Source organism: Panthera uncia, chromosome B4, assembly GCF_023721935.1.
Source record: "Panthera uncia isolate 11264 chromosome B4, Puncia_PCG_1.0, whole genome shotgun sequence".
NCBI classification, from domain to species: Eukaryota; Metazoa; Chordata; class Mammalia; order Carnivora; family Felidae; genus Panthera; species Panthera uncia.
The window spans coordinates 55,716,994-55,739,993 of NC_064809.1; the positions used below are offsets into that span (position 1 = coordinate 55,716,994).

Here is a 23,000-nt window from a genome sequence, read left to right on the forward strand (position 1 = left end):
AAAGAAATCTATAAATTTGCTCAAGCTTCAACTCGCCATCTAAGAAATAGGTAGCTAATGCAAAACTCCTCATGTTACTTTTACTACGAAAATCTATGATGTACTATATTTGCATTGATAACTGTCTTCAAGTTATTTAATATTTTCCAATATCCAAAGTATTTGTACAAATAATGCTTTACAAAGCAGTAAATAGTGTGTATGGCTGTTTTTACTCAACAAAAAAATCATTCTTTTTTTCATTGTCCAATAACTTTTATATAAAATAATTCATTTTTATGATAATACACAAATAAATGAATTTTAATTTGCATAAAGCATAGGAATATGTTAAATCAGGAAATTCGTTATTTTAATGCTAGATATACTGACACTTGCAAAAACAACTTTCAGTGTATCATATTTCCTATATATAAAATGGAAAGAGATGTGCTTTTCAGATATTTTGTTATTAGCAGTAAGCAGAAGAAAATGTACTATACTGCTGTTATTTAGGTATAAGTTACCTGGATCAATAGTCATAAGTGCATTTAATTATAGTTGTATTTACTATAAAATTTTTAAAAAGTCAATAAATCTTATAGGCATTATTTCATATGCTAACAACTATGTTTATCAAACAAAAATATACAATTCTTTCAAAGTCTGAATTCAGTGGTTTGCATTCAGAGATATCCAAATATTTTTTACAAATTTTCATAAGCTCAAAATGACTCATTACAATTAGGGGATAAATAATTTTATACTCATTTTAAAGCCCATTTTATAACTGCATGGCTGAAACCCAAAGAATTTAAATGACTTCTACATCACAAAGTTTTAATTCTTGATTTAGAAGCTGTAGGAACATACGCCAAATTTGTATATCACTAAATGCTGTATTATAAAATGTATTAGCAGGAAGTTGCCCAACTGGACGATTTCCAGATTTTCTTTCTTATTTAACAGTAGGATATTTGCACATTTCCCTTTGGTCCTAGTTCTAAATGTAGTTCTGGTTCAGTAAGGTCCTTTTCTGTTTGTTTTGTTTTGTTTTGTTTTGTTTTACAACCTTTATATCGGTACCAGGAGAATGAGAGGGTAACACCCATTCTTTATTCCTAAATTAAAAGTGGCAGGAATAGAATAAAAAATTTCTACATCACACTCATTAAGCAAATAATTAATTCTAACAAAGGGCCAAATCCTATGTTATCCTAAATACACAAATATATATTTAAAACGTACACCTCATATGTACAAGGACTTTGTCATACCATAGCCGTATTTTCAAAGTGCATATAATACAGAAAGTCCTTGGATACGTAGTTAAAAGATTACGTTGCTCATGGTATAACTACACTTTTTTCCCCCCAAACATTGTGTTATAAAAAAAATGCAGTCTGCCGAATGTAACATATTAACAATATGTGAAGCTTGCCTTCTCAGATAATATAGCTTTTTAAGTACATCTTTCATTGTTCTACTCCTTGCTTCACAGAGTTTAACATTCCTTTTCTTGAAATCGCCAGTCACTAACTAATGCATATAAAATTGGTTGTCATGATCCTAATAGTTGCCTAAATTATTTTAAGAAGCACCTAAAGTCTTTCTTTGGACTGTTTGTAATTTTAATCTTGCCACTTTCCTGCCCAGTGTTTTATTTACTTATATAAAGACACAGACTGTCCATAAGCTCCCGTGTTGTCCTGAGGCTCTACTCTCTAACATTTTCTTTTTGGGTTTTTTTTTAATCTTATCCTTATAAATACTTTCAGCTCTTTGACCCAAAATGCCACTCTCTCTCATGCTTTTCATATTACTCCATAGTTCCCTGTTCAATAGTCCATATATAATTTATTTTTCACGATATTGATAATAGTTGAGGATGATGATCTGATGCACCTGGAAGTTTCAACCACATAAAATATGAATCTTCTCTTTGAAACATTCAGCTTCAAAATAGTTCATAGCAAATTTGTGAACTTGATCCTAAATAAGAATTATACATAGTACTTAGATTTCAAACTCCTAAAATGTACTATAGTTACTTGTTCCTGCACAATACCACTCAACTGAAAGGTAAATTGAGAAATGATTCCACTCGTAAAGGCTGGTCATTCTTGCATCAGTGCAAAAATTCTGACCACTAGAGTAAGGAGCTAGGGATGTCTCAAAGGAGCTCAAAGTGATGAAATTTTAAAGGTGAGAGTTAGAAACTATCCAGCCCATCTTCACATTTTACAGATGCATACACTAAGACCCAAAATTTCTTCCTAGTCCATAGGGAAGAGCTAGAACTTGAGATGTTACACCCAGCTAATACCACTCTCCACATGGTTTACTTATGAAAAAACCAAAATTAGTAAAGATACTGACACATGTAAATTTCTACCAGAAAAAGAGGAAACCATTTGATGTGTTAGAAAAATACTCACAATCCACAAAATATTGTTCATTTGACCCGTATGCCTTAGGCCTCTGACACTCAACTTTCTCATCCTTATCCAAAATCTCAAATATCCTTAAATTTTATTCAAGCACCCCTTGAGCCACCAAACTTCTTGAATTCAAATTTTCTCTTCAATATGCATGACAATGCTACCCTCAGATTTCGAAAGCTAGAACACTAGTATATTTAGTCTTCACAAAAGTGTTAGTGGCTCCCACTTATCTTTTAGTTTACTTATAAAAGTCCATATATTCTGCTCCTTTACTTTGATTCTTTACACTGCTATTAGGATCTTTTGGATATGCTTTTCTTTCTCTAAAAGAATGCTTTTAAACCATTAATTATTTCTAAACTCTTTATAGGTCAAATTGGATCCATTTTATTTTTCCAGTAATGTTAATTTTTTAGAGGCGAATATACAACCATATTTATATCCCATAATCCTTAGGGCTCTAAAAACAATAGCTCTTCCTTCTATTTTCTATATTCTAACTATGTTTAGGGCTGGAGGGAAATACAAGTTCTTTCCTGAGAAATGGCATTCAGTGTTATCTTTGGTTTTCTACTCCTAGGTGTTGTATGATTAATGGTACTTGGAATATTACATAAACATTTTCTTCACATCCTGATGATATTATGGGAGAGATGACGATCTGAATCTGACATTGTACATTTAGTTATCACTCATTCAAAGTTGAATTAATGAATGAATCAGAAATTGAATAGTTTGATCATCACTTCATTCCTTTCTCTACTAAAGGGTATATATTATGTAATGAATCTTCAGCATAGATCTCTTGTAGTGCAGGTGAAAAAGAAGAAATAAGAACGTTAATTTTATGGGACATACATATTCCTGTAAACTGTTTTCCAACATATGACGAAACTCAACAGCAAATAAGGAGGGGGAGCATGAAACAAAGAGACATCAGGAAAAGAGCAAAAATAAAGTCTTTGGACTTTGTAAATTATTGCCCAACAAATCTGGCCCAGGTAAATAACCCAAAGAAATAATAGAAGGCAAACAAGTAAGACCTTAACTCTGGAATCAGAATAAAAATGTTTTAGAACTTTGTCAAGCAGCCTATAGTAGCTGTGAATGAAAAAGCATAGCATAAATAAAGCATTATTTTTTTTTAATATTATGTTCTCAGGTAAAGGGTATTTCTCATTTTCAAAGTTTGTGTTTCTTTTTCATTACAATGTTCTTTTATTAGATAAGTATAAAGTTGTTTAAAATGACAACTCAACAGCTCCTATATGAAAGTTCTACAACCACTTCCCAAACAAACTATCCTCTTGGCATACTGATCCTAATTAATATAAAAAACTAAATAAAAGCAGAAACAAAAACAAAAAACAAAAAATAAAAAAACCAAACAAATCCAAAATCAGTAATAAAGTAAATCATTTATACTACATTTTAAAATAAATTTTGATTAAAAATGTATCAACTAAACACCATTTGGGCCTGTCTTTTTTTACTACTAGATTAAAATATATACATACACACACACATATTAACAAGCAAAGCAGTTTAACCCTTTCCCTTCTTTTCCCAGTAGTGTCCTGAAGCCCTTAAGGAGAAGACACGTCCTTTATAAAATTGCTTCTCAGTGTCCCAACTGATCTAACTCTCTTAAGTTGCCAGTATAAAAACCTTGTAAGGCTTTGAGGATGCTTTTTTTTTTTTTTTTGGCCCAGACAGTAAATTTTATTTCTCCATATAACATCTATTCTGACTGTATCTGATTCTTAGGTTTCAATGTGACAGAAAAGATTGGGATGGGTAGGGGAGGCACATGTGCACAGAACATAATATAAAAGTCTCTGCATCTCCACAATGAGAAATATTAAAAATGAAGCTACTAATACATTTTTAAGAAAGATCATATTTTCTGTTTCTCAACATTTTCTTTTTTGAAAAACACATTCTTTCAAAGATGTGAAGAGCAGAAATAGAACGCTGTTACATATGAAAGTTTCAATGGATTTGCTGCCAGCAGCTTTTCTTTATAGTGTTCCTCTTACCTACAGTATGTGTTGGCACTGGCAGGTAGCCCTAATTCGTTAGTAGCCAAATTATTTTTGTCCCTGAAGTACGAGAAATCTCCATAGCACATGAATGAGACATGGTTTACTAGTTTACACACATTTTTATAACTCCAAGAAACCAAAACTCATTCACAAATGCTTTCATTTCAGCACAGAGAAGGGCTACAGAATACTAGAGATACCTACTTTGAATTCCTGTTCCCCACTCTCCATGAGAAAATAAAGAGGAAAAAAAATATTTTTAACTTCAATTAAAAAAAAAAAAAACTTTGGTCCTTAATGCAAGAAAAACAAACAGCTTTCTGTTCATCACACTCCACATTTCAATAAAGTCAAAATATTTCAGTATAAGGTCTTAAGAAAAAATGTCATTTAGTAATAAACCTAAATGTCTTCAGATAAGAATTCATCATGACGGCACAGCAGGTATAGATAATGTGGTTCACAACTAGCATCCTCATATTTCATGATTACCAGCTCCATGTATATACTGTTACACCATCTTCACTAAGTAATAGAGAAAAAATAGGAAGAAAAAATAAGGAACACTTAGAAATAAACATATAACACAAGTGATGATTCAGCCATAGCAAAAAAAAAAAAAAATCTCTGAATTCTAAGGCAAGACAAAAGTAAATATATTAACACTAAAGAGCCAAGTGACTGAAATGTTACTTAGATAAAAGATTTAAAATACAATGAGACGAGTTCAGGTTTGAATTGATTTAAGGTTCAACACTGACTTCAAATGCCTATGGACATCTATAAGCTTTTGGTTTTAATTTTCCTTCTGTCATGTTTTATGGGTAAAAGTCCTTAAACTACCTTGTAATAGATTAATTACTTTCAAGCTGGGTGACAAAAGGGCATAATGACCGGAAAATGATACAAAAGAAACAGAAGAAGCATGTTAACAAGTTTATCAACAAACCTGGGAAATTCTCATGAAGTACAGATTAAGGTTCAGTGGTTCCAAACTGGCAGCATTCAAGTTGGGTTCATATTTGGGTTTTTTGTTTTGTTTGTTTTTTTAAACCACCTGTCCTAAAACGACATTGTTTATGCTAATTATCTTTGTTTATGCCACAATTCTGTTTGTTTACCACATTCTTTTAAAATACCATATCCCTATAAACAGTTCTCACCAGAATTCTTCTAAATCTTGTTTCGGTCTGGTCCTTCTCGGCAGCCCACTGAGCAGAACGCAGCTCTACAATGAAGGCGCAAGAGCTGGGAACAAGTTTGAGTCTCTGACTCCTCAGGCTGGCAAAGGCAGGGAGTACTGCTGAGGTTTTACTCTCAGGCTCCAAGGGAAAAGGATACTGAATGTGTAGAAATGCAACACCCCCCTATTGGACAAGCAGAACCATACGCCACAGGATCTCCAGAGATGTATGAACTCTCAACTAGTAAGTGAAGGGAAGAATAGATAATGCTAAAGGGAAAGGCATGCAGTTTCCAAACTGCAGGAGAAAACACAGAAATCAGAAAGCATAACAAGTCTTCTCCTGAACCATGATCAGTTCCTGCTTAAAATGAAGGAATATGAAGCATTCTCCTAAGTGTCCCAAATAAACACTATTCACTCAAGCAAGATACTAACAGTCATTTTTTTTTCTTCTCTAGCAATATCATTTGATGGTGTTCACTTATAGAGCATTTGATCTTTATATTTAATATAAATGATGATGCTATCAATCAATGAAAAGGATACAAGGAGAGAATGAATGAAGTAAGGAAGAATTTGCTATGTTTTAGTCCATTTCCTGTTCAATAGATATTTTCCACTAACAGGACGATGTTTCATGTTTTGGTCAAATCTTTGAACATCATTTTACCTGATTGCCATCATCTGGGTCAGACACCTGACATATTAAATTGTATGTGAGTTAGTATAAGAGAGATATGCAGATTGGTTTATTTCCCATGCTGCTAGTTAACCTCATTGAACTTATAAATGAACAACAAATTATGGAAGAAAGCAAAAATTCATCCATTATACTTTTTCAGCTAATCTATAAAAAGGGAGATGTTCAATCTACATAATACACATTGGCATTATACATACTGCCATTAGGTGTTTGGAGAATTGACAGTGGGAAGAACAGACAATAAAGATCAGACTTTATCCATGAATGTAATTTTGCTTTTTAAATTCATGTGAAATCGCTTCTAATTCTATAGAGGAGTAACGTACTAAAGTATTAGAGCTGGTCTTGTTATTTGCCTCTCAGGTACGATGCATACACAGATTTTAGTTAAAAGCTCCCTAAGAACAGGTAAATACGTTACCATGTTATCTTAGGCTTATTATATTTGAGAAACATAAGATAAGAAAAGAACACATCAACATGTAAAGTAATCATAACATTCACACATTTCTGTATCTGTCAACTTGCTAAACACTGAGCAGCACACAGTGCCACCTGACATTTAACCCTTAATTGTTCTCGGTGATCAGTCAGGTCTCCTGCTATGTCTTCAGGATAGTACTAGCGTGTGACTGTGATAGAAGTATAGTGTGTCCAGTGTTTCAGGTAAGGTATATTCCTAATAGCTGAATTAACTTGCAAATTATTGAGACAGCAATTAAAACCTATCATCAGTGGTAGACACCCCTTCCTCTACAAAGTAGCAATAAAAAATAAATAAAATGAATTAAGGCATGTATCACAATATCCTAAAAATACAACATCAAACTTATAGGTTTACAGTTGTGATAAGGTTGACAGATGTGAACAGATAACTTTCCTTTGATTCACACCTAGAGGTTACCTCCTGACTTGAATGCACTGATCACTCATAAAGTTTCTAACTAAGCTGAATAAATATGTCTGGGTAATAAATATTTTATTACTATGGCCAAACTTTACGTAATTCAAGTACCGCTAATGTAAGAGATATTCTTGCGGTCCGCTAATAGTAATTTTACATGGTAATTACAAAACAGCTTTTCACAGTACCTGATGTATATTTCTGTCTTTAGAAAAAAAGCACTTAAAATTTTCCTGATGTCAAAAATTATTTCTTTAGTCAACATGACTACAAAAAATTTTGATGGGAATATAGAGCAAATAAGTTAGAATTTTACTGCAGAAGGTTCAACTCCTGTAGTGGTCTTTTCAACATGTACAAAATAGACAGTCTGTTGTCTGTACCCGTTTTGAGAGAAGCAAAGAGGTGATACTATAAGCTTAATTTGCTTCATCCCACTACCTTTAATCCCAACTTTTTTCCTAGACATTATCAGCCTATCTTCGTAAGCAATCATCTTACACTTGTTTTTTAATTAACTCTCTAACATAAAACGATGAGAAAGTCTAACAACTAGCTTAGTCATAAAACTATTACACTATAATCAAATAGGATAAATATAAATATAAAGGAAATAATAACACAATACTATTGATAGTATTAAAATTTGTTTTTTTATTCATCAGAAACAAGATAAAATTGATCTTTAAGGCAAATATTTTAAATATTTTCATTCTAGGAATATGAAAAAATAGAGTATTCTGAAAAGAAAAACCTTATGTCTTGATTTTTTATTATCACACTTTCTTTTAAAAATTTTAGGAGAGTTCATGTGTTCTTTGTCATGATGCTATTAGTGACATTTAGATCATGTTGCCAGTTATGTTTCCTCTAAATAGTATAATGTAAAAGACATTGCTTACAAATAATGTCTCAGAACATACTTTGCCTATTCACCCACACCTGAGAATTGTGCTTTTCATTACTCATAATCAGTTATGACAGTGATGCTTAAAAATGAAAATAAAATATTTCTACTTGTTTACTTTTTAGAATCACTCTTCAATTTGTTCTACCTCCTGAACATTTTTTTTAACAATGAAACTGTTACGACTTCTGAATTATTTAACAAGTGCTTATTAGTCTGACAGCATTGACCATGTTCATTTCTAGGGCTGATAATACAGACATAACCAATCTAAATCCAAATTTTGATCCTGATATTTAAGTTTTGAATATCTCTTGAAGTTCAAAATAGTCTACAGGTTGAAAAGAATAACAGAAGATGGATAGGACTCTACCAATGAAGTTAGAAAAAAAGATCACATAAAACTTCCAAAATATATGAACCCAAAGCCACTTATTTATAGCCTCTAGAGCAAACTACTTTATTTCATAAAGAAATGTAAAAGTTTTCTTTTCAGATTTCTAAGTTTGAGTGAATAACTCATCTATGGCAGGTAAGCAAACAGAATAAAAATTAACACTCAATGGAAATGACCTACTTATTCAATGAAAGTTGCAATAGTTGAGAAGAAAAAAAAAGCTGACTATATGTGACAGTGCAGTTATAGCAAATATACCTCCTTTGGAGAATATAAATATTCAATATTAAGTCTGCAAGATATACTCTATGTGGGTGACTATAGATACTCACTCGTACAAATTCAGTGTAAACAAATAGTAATGAATTACTGAGATTTTTGTCTGTATTACCAATTACAACCACAGGGGAAATTATTAAGAAATTGTATATTGTATGACGTTTAAAAATTATTTCAGCTACTAATATTTCCAAATATTCTGTCTATACTAATAACTCAATTGATGATCAGTAGCTTATTTAATTAGCCAGCAAGAAAAGCATGCCTTTGGGTGACAATAAAATGAAATTCTCACCAGGAGTAAAAAAAAAAAAAAAAAGTTAAGAGATTTGAACATCAGAATAGTAAAGGGAAAAGTTTAGTTCAAAAGAGATAATTGAAAAAAAATACAAATAAAGTTCACAGCAGGAAAGCTTGCCTATATAGAGAAATAGGTTACAGCCTGTTAATATGTAACTACCTTTTTATAAGAACAGTCTGTTAACAGGCTTACAAATCAGACTCAGAGTTTTGTTTTCAAAAAGTATATAGAGTTGAAGGTAATCATGTGCTACTCTGTGCACGCTAGAAAAATTACTGTGGTATACATATTACAAACTGCAACACCAAGAATTAGTATGTCCCAATGTAAATAACTTCAGTATCTACATATGAAACAGGCTATATGTGCAAACAAAAGCTAACTATTTTAAGGAGTTAATATATAGAACTTTGAAAAAAATTAATTCAAGATTGTTAAGAAAGCTCAACCATTCACTGGAATTATCTTGTGAAGATGCACCCTAATTAAAAAAAAAAAAAGAGGAGGAAGAAGAGATGAAATGAAAGAAAGAAGACAGTATTAAAGTATACATGTTAGCTATTTTACTTTCTTCCTTGATCTGATGTTGGCTACTCTAATATGTGACCACATTCAAGCATTATTTTATTCTCAATACCCTTCTTCTCTTCCATTGCTTCACTTCTAGAATGTTTTAATCTTTGTCCTTTCTTTTTTCGTCTTTTCATATCAAATTCAGTCGTTTGAGCGATGAACAGCTTGACTTAGCATATTTTTAACCAGCTGGTCTAGCACCTAGCTTGCATTGCATAGTCAGATACAACAAATGTTTATACAGAAGGTAGCTTTCATGAAAATGAAAAAAAGCCTGGGTATCATGCATCCTGGCTTTTTTTAGCTTTTTTTTTAATTCACCATACAGAATACAAAGTTTGAATTCTTTTTAATGGCAAACAAAATTCTATTTATAGTTCCAAAAAATGAACTTATGCTGGGATAAGAACTCAAATTTAAAAACTGCAATGTGTACTTATAGGAACACGAAGAGGGCTAAAATTTTTTCAAAGCCCTGTTTTACTTGCAACATCAAATGGAAGGATATTACACACATTTCTCTAAAGAGGAACTACTTAATTACAAATACACTTTTTCTCATCATAGCAAAAGGGAAAAATACAGTAAATCAAAATTAGTTTAAGACAACTAGCACAAAAAGTAGCTACTAAAACTTAGAAAGGGATCATCCGCATTTCGCTTTTCTTGACGTTTCCAGAGTACTATACTGATACACTGCTGTGATGTTAAATTTTCTTTAAAAAAAAATCTGCTGTCTTATATCAACAAAAGGTCATGTGCTTTACTAGGCAGCTTCCAAAGTTTTACGGAAGGATCAGATAGGAACTTATAGCCTCTGTTTTAACCACCACTGAACCCTTCTGTCACCCCAGAAATTAGGAGACAGAGATATTGAAAATGGTAACACTCTGCACAAAAGCATTTAAAAAGGTGAAGAAGGGGAGAAAAATATCAATGAAGGAAGAAAGTAAGAGAAGGAATGAGAAAGAGAAAACCAGCGAGTGGAAGCGAGAGAGATGCTTAATGTTCATTTAATTTCCTGTTATAGGACACAACCTAAAAACATTAACAGAAATCTCGGAGACTTTGCCAATCAGTTCAATTTGGTCCGGGCAATCACAACAAAAATCAGCTAACAAGATTGCAGAAGCACTAGCTAAAAGCTTTTCTAACAAACACGTTTTAGGGAAGCATCTTCCAATTGATTCAGAGATGACTGTAAAATGAGAGTTGTACTTCAATATATTAGGGGGGAAAACTGTACTCACCTTTCAAACTCCTGAGGTAAATCAGGGTCAGTAAGCATGCTGGAAAAGCACAATTTCCCTTTGTCACAGCAGCCACCTATGATCGTCTCCAACTGAACCTGTCAAGTGAGTCCAAACCTTCTAAACCAATTGATTTTCTCTCTCTCTTCCCTTCTCTTCTCTCCCTCTCTCCCTCCCTCCCTCCCTCTCTCCCTCTCTCTCAATCTTTCTCTCTCTCTCTCTCTCTCTCTCTCTCTCCCCCTCTCCCCCCCCCCACCCTCCTCTCCCTCTCCTAGGACTCCTTGACCAGTCTCTTAAAGGGGTAGCGCACTTCCAGCAGCGGGGTCTGGCTGCTCCCCCCCTCCGCGGGAGCCGCGCTCGGCTGCAAGGCACTAGACAACCTCAGGGTGCCTGTCCTTTCCTTTTAATTCGCTCTTCTAGACATCACCGAATGTGAGAAGTCAACTCATTTAACACGTCTCCCATACTCTCTCTCCTCTAAATAATAAGTCACACACACACACACACACACACACACACACACACTCATACACACAAAAAACAGTATGATTTTTTAATGCATTTGCTGCTCATTAAAAGAGAAATCTGTATACTAAGAGAACCACGACTAAACTGCATTTATTAACTAATTAAGCAAAAAAAAATAGATGTTGGTAATATCATTTTTACACAAAGAATTGTTAGTCCCTCTCACCCCTTTCTAGGCTCTCTCCGTGCGCACACGGAAACACACACACACACACACACACACACTCACATACACACAACAATCAGGCATTGTTCTGAGGGAAGAAAAGCAACTTTGACAGATTGAAATATAGCAGAGGCCCCTTCAAGGAAACCTGTAAACAACTTGTCACTCACTCTGTCGGTCTCACTGTTAGCTCGTGCTTTCCACAAAGTGGTGCGAACGTCCTGGCAACCCAACCAAAGTTTCCTCAGCTCCAAACTCCATAAAACACGATGTGCGATGTGGAGGGGACTAGGTATCCACATGCCAAAATAATACACACACGAGGGAACAAAAACCCAAACCACACCAGAAAGATGGTACCAACAAACTGTCCTGTCCGGGATTGCTGGGGAGGTCAGAGGTAGGAAGCGCTCCCCTGGCTGTGGGTCTCTTTAATTTCCTCTGCCCAGGCAGCCACAGATAACAAGGTGGACAAACTATGGCTTTACAGATCCTAAGCTGGCTGGCAAGGCACAGCCTCCATAGCAGTTCCAATTATCTAGATAAAAATCTGGCAGGCGAGGAAGGTAATCAGGTAATGTACCTTTGACATGAAATGACAGAGGCACATACACACACAGAGAAAGACACTTACACAGACACGCATGCAGAGATGGTGGCTGCCCCGCGCACCGCAGCATCTGGTCAGGGAGTGAGCACACACTCACCAACACGAGATAGTGTGCATTCTTCACACACACACACACACACACACACACACACACACTCAGTCACTCACACACGCTCTCCACTCCTACTGGGAGGGTTCATTCTGCACAAAAGGCTACATTACAGAGCCCGCCCCAATAAGGGAAAGAGAGAAAAAAAAGCCTTCCATTGTTGAGAGGGCAGGTCAGTTGATTAGATTTTCTGTGGAGAATTCCACGAGGAAATTCCCTTCAAAGCCGAAGTGATTAACTGGGGGCTATTCTGGAAATGGAGCAGACAATGGCTCAATAGTCTGCACAGCCAATGTCCAGGCTGGCACTGAACTCACTTTAAAAAAAAATAAAAGCCAGACTCCCTGTTCTTTTCCACACATTCCCCCCCAACCCCCTCCACTCCTTCCAACTTCCCCTCCCAATTCCTTTTATTTTGCAGCTGGACAACATTAAGGGCCTTTAAAACCACAAGGGTTGACCCCATAGCAGTTTGATTAGGTCCCACTTTTTTTTTTTTCTGGCGACAGGCAGACAGTAAGTTTACTTTTTTAGACATAGACACCTTACACATATTCCAAACAGAAAAACCAGTTATTAACCTTCTCATATTAATAAATGTATTCTTCATTGAAAGCTTATACATTTTTTGACAAAGTTGATAATGACTTAATAACAGGATCCATCATTCACAGGATATCCTAAAAATAAATGTATACATACAACAAAATCAATGTGGAATAAGATTTAAGCATGTCACTATGGAGTTAAGATACTAACAAAACACAGAATGATGACCCACCCTGAAAAAGCTGTTAACAAGGGATGTGGCAAAAATGACTTGATGCTGACATGATTTTCTTTTTCAGCAGTTGGGGAAGGGGGAAGGATATTACTCACTATTCTTGTCATTAACCTCAAATTATTTTTTTCATTACAACAACAACCCATTCCTACATAGCAAAATAAGTGAATTGTTGCATTTATTTTAAATACCTATTTTTTCTTTAAGACCTTATGGGACCTACAATCTAATACGTCTAATTGATAAAGTATACAAGAAATAATTTTGTATATTGTTAACAGTGGTTATGGGAACTAGGGAACGGTAGCTGCATGGCTGCGCACACTTTAAAAAATAGTTTTTAAAAGATTTCCTAATTAGGGTATCTTGTTTCATCTAATATCAATACAGAAAAATGAAGAAGGAGGGAGGGTGAGTTCCTAGGGGCAATGGGAGATGAGATCAGGAAAAGGAGGAGGCAGCAAGGAGAGGATGCAGGGAGAGCACAAGGAGGAGACATAGTGGCAGCATAAAGATAGAAACAAAGATAATGGCCATAAGGCAGGATGCTGAGATCCGTATGGTCCCAGCTGCTGTCTTGCCACAGCTACTACCTCTGGTTGTTTCTCTGAAACTCTAATCCAGAAGGTCACCAGAGCAGGTAAGAAAGCGAGTATGAGTTTCTGAGGCCAACTTTACTAGAAAGGAAAAATGCTCATATCAGAATCTTCCTTGCCTTTGGTTTTATTTTCATAGATTCTTGATCTATGTATTGGTAGGTATACATATGTGAAATAAACACAAAGAACATATAGGAAAATGTTAAATGGTTTGGAAGTTAGTTTACAATCTCAACATGTTTCTATAAACATCCCTATAGCCTTTCCAAAACAAATTATTTCTTGCACAATCATCCCTGCTAAGCAAATTGAAACAGACTAGGAACTAGACAGAAAATCTGCCCAATATAATAATGATTATTCTAATAATGATACTTTGAATTAATGGAACTCCAAGCTCATAAGGAATTTTGTTCACATAGATTAGCTCATGGATCAGAAAAGAGTGAGTACTGGTATATCCTTCTTTCCCAGTGTTTAAACTTGGGCAAGAGGAATTTAAAGTCATACAACTAATTAGTGGCCCATTTGTTACTTGAAACCAGATCTTATTTCACTTGTGACACCATAATACAGAATAAAATAACAATCCAGAATTTATAGCTGAATGAAAATCCCAAGATAGTACTTACTTTTAACAGACCTAAAGGCTTTCAAATAATTGTTAATAAAATTCAATTTGATATAATCTCATTGGCACTAAGTTGGTGCTGTATTTGATGGTTGAATGGAATAAATATTTTAAATGTATCTCTCTAGGCCGTAAAAGTTTTCTCTCGTTTGAGTTCTCTATTGCAAATTAACATTTCTGCAAGACTTTAGGATGTCAGCAAAAGAGAAGGCAATTCTAAAATGTTCTTCTCAAATCCTGTTATTGATAATATTATAAAATGATTCAATTGACCCAATGAATCCAATATTTAATAGTAAATTACTATTATAAATACTTTTATATTAAATGTTAAAATGTATAAATATTAAATATGTGTTAATGACTAGCACAATATATGTGTTAAATAAATCTATATCCTTTATCAATTGCCTGAAAAGTTTAAGATATTCAATTTGTTATATATCTGATATTCTCACCCAATGTGGGGCCTGAATTTAGGACCCCCAGATTAAGAGTTGCATGCTATTCCAACTGAGCTACGCAGGCACCCCCAGGTAAGTACTACAGCTTTAAAAGGAGAATTCAAGAAAAATTTGTAACAAATCTAATTATATATATGACTAAAATTCAAATTGTTTCATATCCAAGCCCTCTAGGATAAACACGGTGAGAAAAGTTAAAACCAAAATAAATAAGCAAATGATCAGAAAGCACTAATGATAACTGAATAATAATTAAATTGGTAGGAAATATAAAAATGTCTACAAACAAAGGTACACAAACAGAAATACATCTTCAGAGCAGAAGAGAGCACAAACTACAATAGAAACTCCATAAAACAATTTTTCACTTAATGAGTCTCTTTGACACTGCTGAAACAGTATTCTGGAGAATGGACTGAACCTGAAAAGTGTGCTTTTGAGTTCATGTTGTTTCCATTGCAAATATAAAAAGGAGACTCACACAGGCTAAGGAAATACAAGATATGCTCGGGAACACTGTTGGAAAATTCTCAAAGAGAATATCAGGAACTTTAAAGATCATAGACAAGTTATTTCCAAACTTAACCCTTTCCAGACAATGTTTCAAGCAAGCATTTCTAATATTTTTCTTCTAATTTTATTTTATCTGATTTTCTTTATGTTTATTTATTTTTTGAGAGAGATTGAGAGAGAGAGACAGAGACAGAGAGACAGAGGCAGAGAAGGAGCAGGGAAGGGGCAGAGAGAGAGAGAGGGAGACAACAGAATCCAAAGCAAGCTCTAGGCTCGGAGCTGTCAGCGCAGAGTCAGATGCGGGGCTCAAATCCACGAACTGTGAGATCATGACCTGAGCTGAAGTCAGATGCTTAACCGACTAAGCCACCCAGGTGCCCCTTTTTCTTCTAATCTTAAAAGGAACTGTTTAATTCCTCTACTTTAAGATATAATTGTTACACACCTTCTACTTTAATAACTGAAATTGCAATATGTTGTCACGGGTACAGATTACATTTTGATATTTTATGAATGTTCCTACCATCAAGCTACAGCTTTCACATTTTATGGAATTTGGAAGGTTATTTTTGAGAAATAAAACCATAGTATTATAACCACAATAAATTTAAAGCAAATCAGTGTCAGACAATAACAACATTTGACACAAGCAAGAGGCTTTAAGAAAATGTACATCTATTTTTCCCCCACGATGTTATTTACTTCATCACAAAAACATTTGAAAAGAACCCACTCTCTTAAAAAGAAAAAAAAAAAAGAAACACAAAACTTGCAACCAATGTACATCTGTGAGTCATTCACCAAATGCCTGATAAGCTCACCATGACCTATCACGTGTGGCTTCAAACTGACTTAGAGTCTTGTAATTGGACCTCTTCAGAAAACAACTAAGAAATTCAATAGCTCATGGTTTTAAAAATACCTAAACTTTCAATTTCCCATAATGCATTTTTTTGCCAGGAAATTGGCATATAATAAGAGGTTATAAATTCAAGGTTTTTGTACCCTCATACTTTCTGTATTGCCATTTGGTTAGTTAGAATATGAATTTTCCTCAGATCACGTTTTTGACCAACTAGTGTTCTTTAAGTGTTCCCTTTCACTTTAGAAACTCCATTGTCATACTTGTCTCAAAGAGCTGATGCCATTCCCAGTCATAGTTCCCACTGATTGATACCTTACTATTTATCTCCTTTAGAATAATTTAAAGTGACAAAATGATAAATTTTATTTTTTGAGAACTTTCTATCATAACTGTGAAACATATAAAACAAATGATCTCATAATATTAAAAAAAAAAAAACTACATTAGATATGTAGCTGTATTATCCCAACTACAAATGAAGCAACCAAGGCTAACCATTAAGTTCATTAATTTATCTGTGGTCCCACAACTAATAGGTACAGAGATGGAGAACATCAAACCTAATAACATCTTTCCATGAAATTCTCAAAAGGCACCAAATTCTGACTTATCTCAATATAACCTAATAGTAATTCAAATTGAGTACACAGGAAAGTGTTCATAAGTATGTTTTAATGCTAAGTGACTGTCCAAACTTTGAACAAAGTTACGTAGAATGAAGATTGCCCCATCCTCACAAATAACTTAATATAAAAGATGGTTCTTTGTACAACAATTAAAAAGAATTAAATAATAGTACTCTTATCCAATTTATGGTGATAATAAACATCAAAATTGGTACTACTCATCATATAACTTGGCTCTTTTTAACAAAATAATTTCTAAACATTCTCTTTCTTTTTTTAAGGAAACATTTTTATTTTATTTTATTTTATTTTATTTTATTTTATTTTAGAGACAGCTTGATCAGGAGACAGGGGCAAAGGGAGAAGGAGAGAGAGAGAGAGAGAGAGAGAGAGAGAGAGAGAGAGAAAGAAAGAAAGAAAGAAAAAGAAAGAAGGGAGTATCTCAAGCAGGCTCCACGTTTAGCACAGAGCCCAATGCAGTGCTTGATCCCAGGACCCTGGGATCATGATGTGAGTGGAAACCAAGAGTGGGATGCTCAACTGACTAAGCTGCTGAGGCACCCCTAAATATTCTCTTTCTCAATATGATAATATTTGGTATCACAGGGAAAATACAGGAGCCTATTTTGCTGTTCCCTATGTAACTACTTTGCAATGGAATTTCTGTCTTATAGAAAGAATCATTTCAGAAAAATAAGAACAACTGGACTTATACTTTATTTATTTATTTATTTATTTATTTTTTTGCTCACTACACAATCATCTCTCCTTGTGATAAGTGGTGATTTCTAATGGTTTGCAGTTCATGAGGATGAGAGGTACATGAACCAATCACTCTGGTGGTAAAAATCATGATTCCTATTGAGTAAAAAAATCCATATAACTCATGAAAATAGAAGCCATATACATGGGATCATACATTAAAAGAGTGCTCTTAACCATCAAACTTTCTGTATTATTTTCAACCTGGAAAGAAATTCAGGGAATGTACTGCATTGGCATTTTACCTAGAGGCAGACCCAAAGTGAGAAGTAGCACCATAATGTTGCTACAATGTAGGTTGGGTTCTTACTTAGTAGATGATTTTTGCAAAATAGTTTAGTACACATCTTTCAGGGAAGTTTTTCACTATAGATGTTATATGCATTTCTTGATATTAACTAATCAGAGTAGAAATAAGAGATAAAACTGAGTAAATTAGGAAAACATTTGAACATTTAGCTTCACTTTTAAGTTAATTACACCTATCTATCATTTATAGTCTTCCTTTGCACACCAAGTAGATGCTAAATCTTAATCCTAGTAAATGAAAATGTTACCTATTAACAACGTTGTCTACTTACGTCTAGAGCAGCCCAGGTGAAAGAATTATGGCTAAACTGAAATGTAGGAGTTTGTGTTCTAAGATAGACTCTATTCCCTCCTTACTAGTGGCATGGTTTAACTTAAATCTTTAACATCTCAGGAAAAATGATTTTTAAGGTCCCTCTGACTCTCAAATTCTGACTCTATAATCTCTTCTTCGATAAGTCAATTTATAATGTGCAAAATAAAATTTCCTACCATTCTCAGTTTTATCCCAATTATATATCCTTTTAAAAAATGTTTTGCAACTACTCCCTGTAGCTTATTTTAGTCCTTTTAAATATGTAACAACTCGGCATTCACATGTCAATACAAGATGATGAGAAAAATAAATCTATCATTAATGAAAGTTAATCCTGCTAAATTCCTTTAAGTTAAAATCATCAGGAGAACTTAACTGGTCATAGAAAATGGCCATGTTTTCAAAAGAACTAATTTTATGACAAAATTCACCTCTTTGTGATTCTGAAAAATTTGTTGTACTTGAATTTTCAAATCACAACTTTCATTTTTTTTCTGATATGTATGAATAAACTTATTAGTACTATCCCATAAAGAGAATTAAAAGCAGTTTCTTACTACACTGAACATGTCATATGTGTGTGATGGTAGTGAGTGGCACGCATGGAGAAATAAACGGAAGTGATTCTACCTTTATCCAGAATTTTAAAACATCAAATGAGAAACTCAAACCAAAAAGTTGAAATGATAGAAATCCTGACAGGTAAATTGTGTTCAAGAAAACCTAGTTTTTAAAATAAATTTTGTGAGCACTCTGTAGAACCCCTGCCAAATAGACAGCTTCTTTTATTTGTATTATTGTTAAAAAAATGACTCACTGCTGTAATTTAGAAAATAATTCAGTCAGACTATACACAGGATGAAAATGTAAGAAAACAGATATTACCAAAAGAATGTATTCATTTGACGACTCCATAAGTATGTATCAAATCTTTAACTCATAAGTGTATAGTGTGTGTGTGTGTGTATGTGTGTGTGTGTGTATATGTGTGTATACACACATATACACACACACACACATATATATATTAACATATATGTATTTGTATACTTCCTGTAATAAATGTATATATATTTGTAAACTTCCCTGAAACTGAAGAACTATTTAGGTATCAAATGGTGTATTAGTATTTTAAAATATCTATTAATTAACTCTAAACAAATCAGGGATTTGCAATCAGAAACATTTATTTTAAAATCTCACTTGAAGTCAAAGCATAGACTAAAAGACTATATAAGCATTTGTAACACAGGCCAATATCCTAAGACATCTTAATATGAATATATATATATATGTATATATATATATTTTATATATGCTATATATTATATATACTAAATACTATATAAGTTCTTACCAACTAGAAATCTACAATTTTTACACAGATAATTTCATTTACTTTTCAAAACAAATCTAGAGTGTCTCAGTTACTGATATCAGTTCCACGTCATAGAAAAGGTAAGTGAAATACAAGGACAAAAATTATCCAGCTTCTGAATACACAGCTTGTCAGAGGCAGAACCACAATTTCACACAAGTCTTCTAATTACAAACCTAGTGCCCATTACACTGTGCAAGAGAGCTACTTCCAAAAATTATAGGCAACACAAAATCAAATGATAAAAGTATTAATTAGGGAGACAAATAAAATTCTGTGGGGAGTTTAAGTAACAAGTGATCTTAAAATATGATGACCATTTTCTGAACTTCAAGAATTTAGAATTGGTTTGTTGGAGTTAATAAAATATAGATCAGAGAATCAACTGAAAACCCCAGAAGCACTATGAGAATTCAAAATTACAGTGGGGAAAAAAAGTAATATGTAGAAATCAATAACTTTCATATATATGCTAACACACAGCTATTAAGAGATAATAAGGGGGGAAAAAGGCCCTATTAGGATTTGTAGCACAAAAGATAAAAGAGCTAAGAAAGAATGCATTCACATAGAAGACTGAATTGAAGAAAGCTTTAACATATATTGAAAGACATACCATGTTCCTGGATAGGTAGCATCGATATCATAAAAAAAATGTCTTTTCTTTCTAAATTAATGTATAAGCTTATTATTGAATTCAAACTAAAATACCAGCATATGTTTAAAACACTATATAAATTCATTCAAAAGTTAATGTGAAGCAAACAAAACAAAGAGGAATAATCAGAAAAACTGAAAAAGAATAAGGTCTCAGATCACCAGAAATTAAAATATAATATAGAGACTCAAAAATTTTTTAAAAATGTATATTGAACAGATTCAAAGACCAAAGGAATAAAAAAGAAAGTACTGAAAAAAAAAAAAAACCAACAAGACAGAGTGGGTATTTAGTATATTCTATTTAGTAAATAGAATAGTAAATAGTAAACTCCACGCAAATAGGAGTATAAATTCCAAATGGATAAAGATTCAAATGCAAAGAATAAAATAAAACAAAACAAAAATAATAAAACAAACAACAACAAGAATAATGTAAATCTACCAGAAGGGAAACTAAGCAATTTCCAATATAATCTTGGAGTAAAGAAGTCTTACTAACAATGGATCAAAATTCAGAAGCCATAAAATTAAAAAAAAATAAATAAATCCAACCATATAAACACAAAAACTTTTGGATGATAAAAGGCACCAAAAAAAAAAAAAGACATGAGACAAATTGGGAAAAAAATATATGCAACTAATATCAAAGGAAAGAGTGAGTCTCTATATGTGAAAAGTTCTTTGAAATCCATAATAAAAGGATCAACAATCCAACAGTAAAACAGATAAACAATATAACTCGTCCAAAGAAAAGGAAATAGAAATGGTTCTTAAACAAAGGAAAGATGTTCGGCATTCTTTAATACAATCTACGATGACAATGTGATAACCATTGTTTTTAAATCTATCAGCTTGGCAAAAAATCAAAACTTTATTGAATATTTGATGTTAAATTGTATTATTTATTCATAAACAATTTGTTCTCTCCCTTGCTATACTCTAAGGTGATGGAGTCTACTTCTTACCTCATTGACTTTGTCTTAAGACATGTTCTTTGCTTTAGACAATGGAATATGGAGCTTTCTGTATGAAAGATTCATTTGGCTCAGCCACCTCATCTTGTTTCTGTCTTTCTCCATGAGAATAGCATATAATAGACCAGGACTAGTCACCTCAGCCTAGATCTTACAATGGGAGGAGACATGGAGTCAAGGGTACTCCAGCCCAGTCCAATCAAGCCAACAAATGCAGCTGACCCCAGTACATCCAGAGCCCTCATGTAACACATACAAGAAAAAAAATCACAATAATTGTAATCCATTGATAGAGTGGGATTGTTTGTTACAGCAAAAGCTTACTACTATCTACAGTCTTGTTTGTGACTTAGGGAAACTGGCACTCTTGCATATTACTATTAGAAATATATATCAATATAACCTTTATGGATGGCAATTTGGAAATATCTACCAAAATTACAAAGCAAATTCCACTTCTGGGAATTTATTAGAGATATACTTTGACATGTGCAGAACGTTTTGTATCCAAAGTTAGTCACCGTAGAACAGCATGCAATAGCAGAGGATTGGTAATACCCCAAGGGTCTATTATTTAGGGGTACAACAACACAATGGTATACTATACAGCTATTTAAAAAAAAAGACTGTAACTATACACTGAATCACACACACAAAAAAAGATCTTCGGTAAATTATTGACCTATATTAAGGGCAAAACAAAATACATAACTGAGAACTGAGCATAGTATGCCACAAAATGTGTGAAAATAAAACATCCAGTTTCTTTTTGCTTGTATATGCATAAGAAAACAATGAAAGGACACATAAGAAAATAAAACAAAAACAATTATAATGGTGGGGCAGGGAGAGCTGGGAACTGACCAGATGTAAGATATGTGAGTTAAAACTTCTTGCTATATGGTTTTTTAGCTTTTTTTTTTTCATTTTGAAGTGAATCCATTAATTTTTCAAAACAAGTTAAATATACATAAATCAAATTAGTTAAATAACATCTAATAGAACTAAAAACTCCCAAAGGGTTGCCTATAAACTATACATATTTCTCAGGTTCAGATAGGCAAACCCCATGCAAACATATTTGCAGAGGCCTATAATTAATATGTAACATTTTTGTTATTAAAAAGCACTTGGGGCACCTTGGTGGCTCAGTCACTTAAGCATCTGACTCTTGATTTCGGCTCAGGTCCATGATCTCACGGCTGCTGCTGAGATCAAGTCGGGCTATACACTGACAGCATGGAGCCTGCTTGGGATTCTCTCTCTTTCCCTCTTTCATTCTGCCCCTCCACTGCTTGTGTGTACTCTCTCTCTCAAAATAAGTAGATAAAAACTTAAAAAAATGCTTTAAAATGCATTTTACCTGCTGGAAAAACCACAATTCTCATTTTTAATTATAATCCTCAATTTAAAGATATTTTCATAGAATATGATTTCAATTTCTGAAATAAATATTTCTTTAACTGAAATTCAAAGATCCCAGTGAATCTATTCTTGGGGATATGTAATTTTTTTCCCTTAAAAGAGGCTATATATAACTCAAGTTTGAGAGATGATAGCTGTATTATAAATCAAAATTCCTTAATATGGCATATTTGGCTCTGTCATGGTCTCCTTATCCAACCTTATCTCTCCCTACACACCATGAACTTCATTCTCCAACTACATTGCAGTGACACAGTTGGAGGCAAACAGCCTGCTATTTCTTCTCTTCAATGCTTTTGGGTGAAATGTGCAT

The 23,000-nt window shown here is 33.5% G+C and overlaps 1 protein-coding gene across 11 annotated transcripts in view; it reads right to left on the reverse strand.

Annotated features, from left to right (window-relative positions):
• The window catches only part of SOX5 (SRY-box transcription factor 5), a 1,013,639-nt gene that overhangs the window by 401,707 nt on the left and 588,932 nt on the right, over positions 1-23,000 (reverse strand). For 4 of the 11 annotated variants that reach the window (XM_049627173.1, XM_049627172.1, XM_049627164.1 and 1 more), the window contains exon 1: positions 10,969-11,155. The exons of the other annotated variants lie outside the window; for them this stretch is intronic. In XM_049627173.1, coding sequence (XP_049483130.1) covers positions 10,969-11,006 — 38 coding nt within the window. In that variant the 5' untranslated portion in view covers positions 11,007-11,155. Of the gene's footprint in view, positions 1-10,968; positions 11,156-23,000 lie in introns of those variants that run through there. 11 annotated transcript variants of the gene reach the window in all.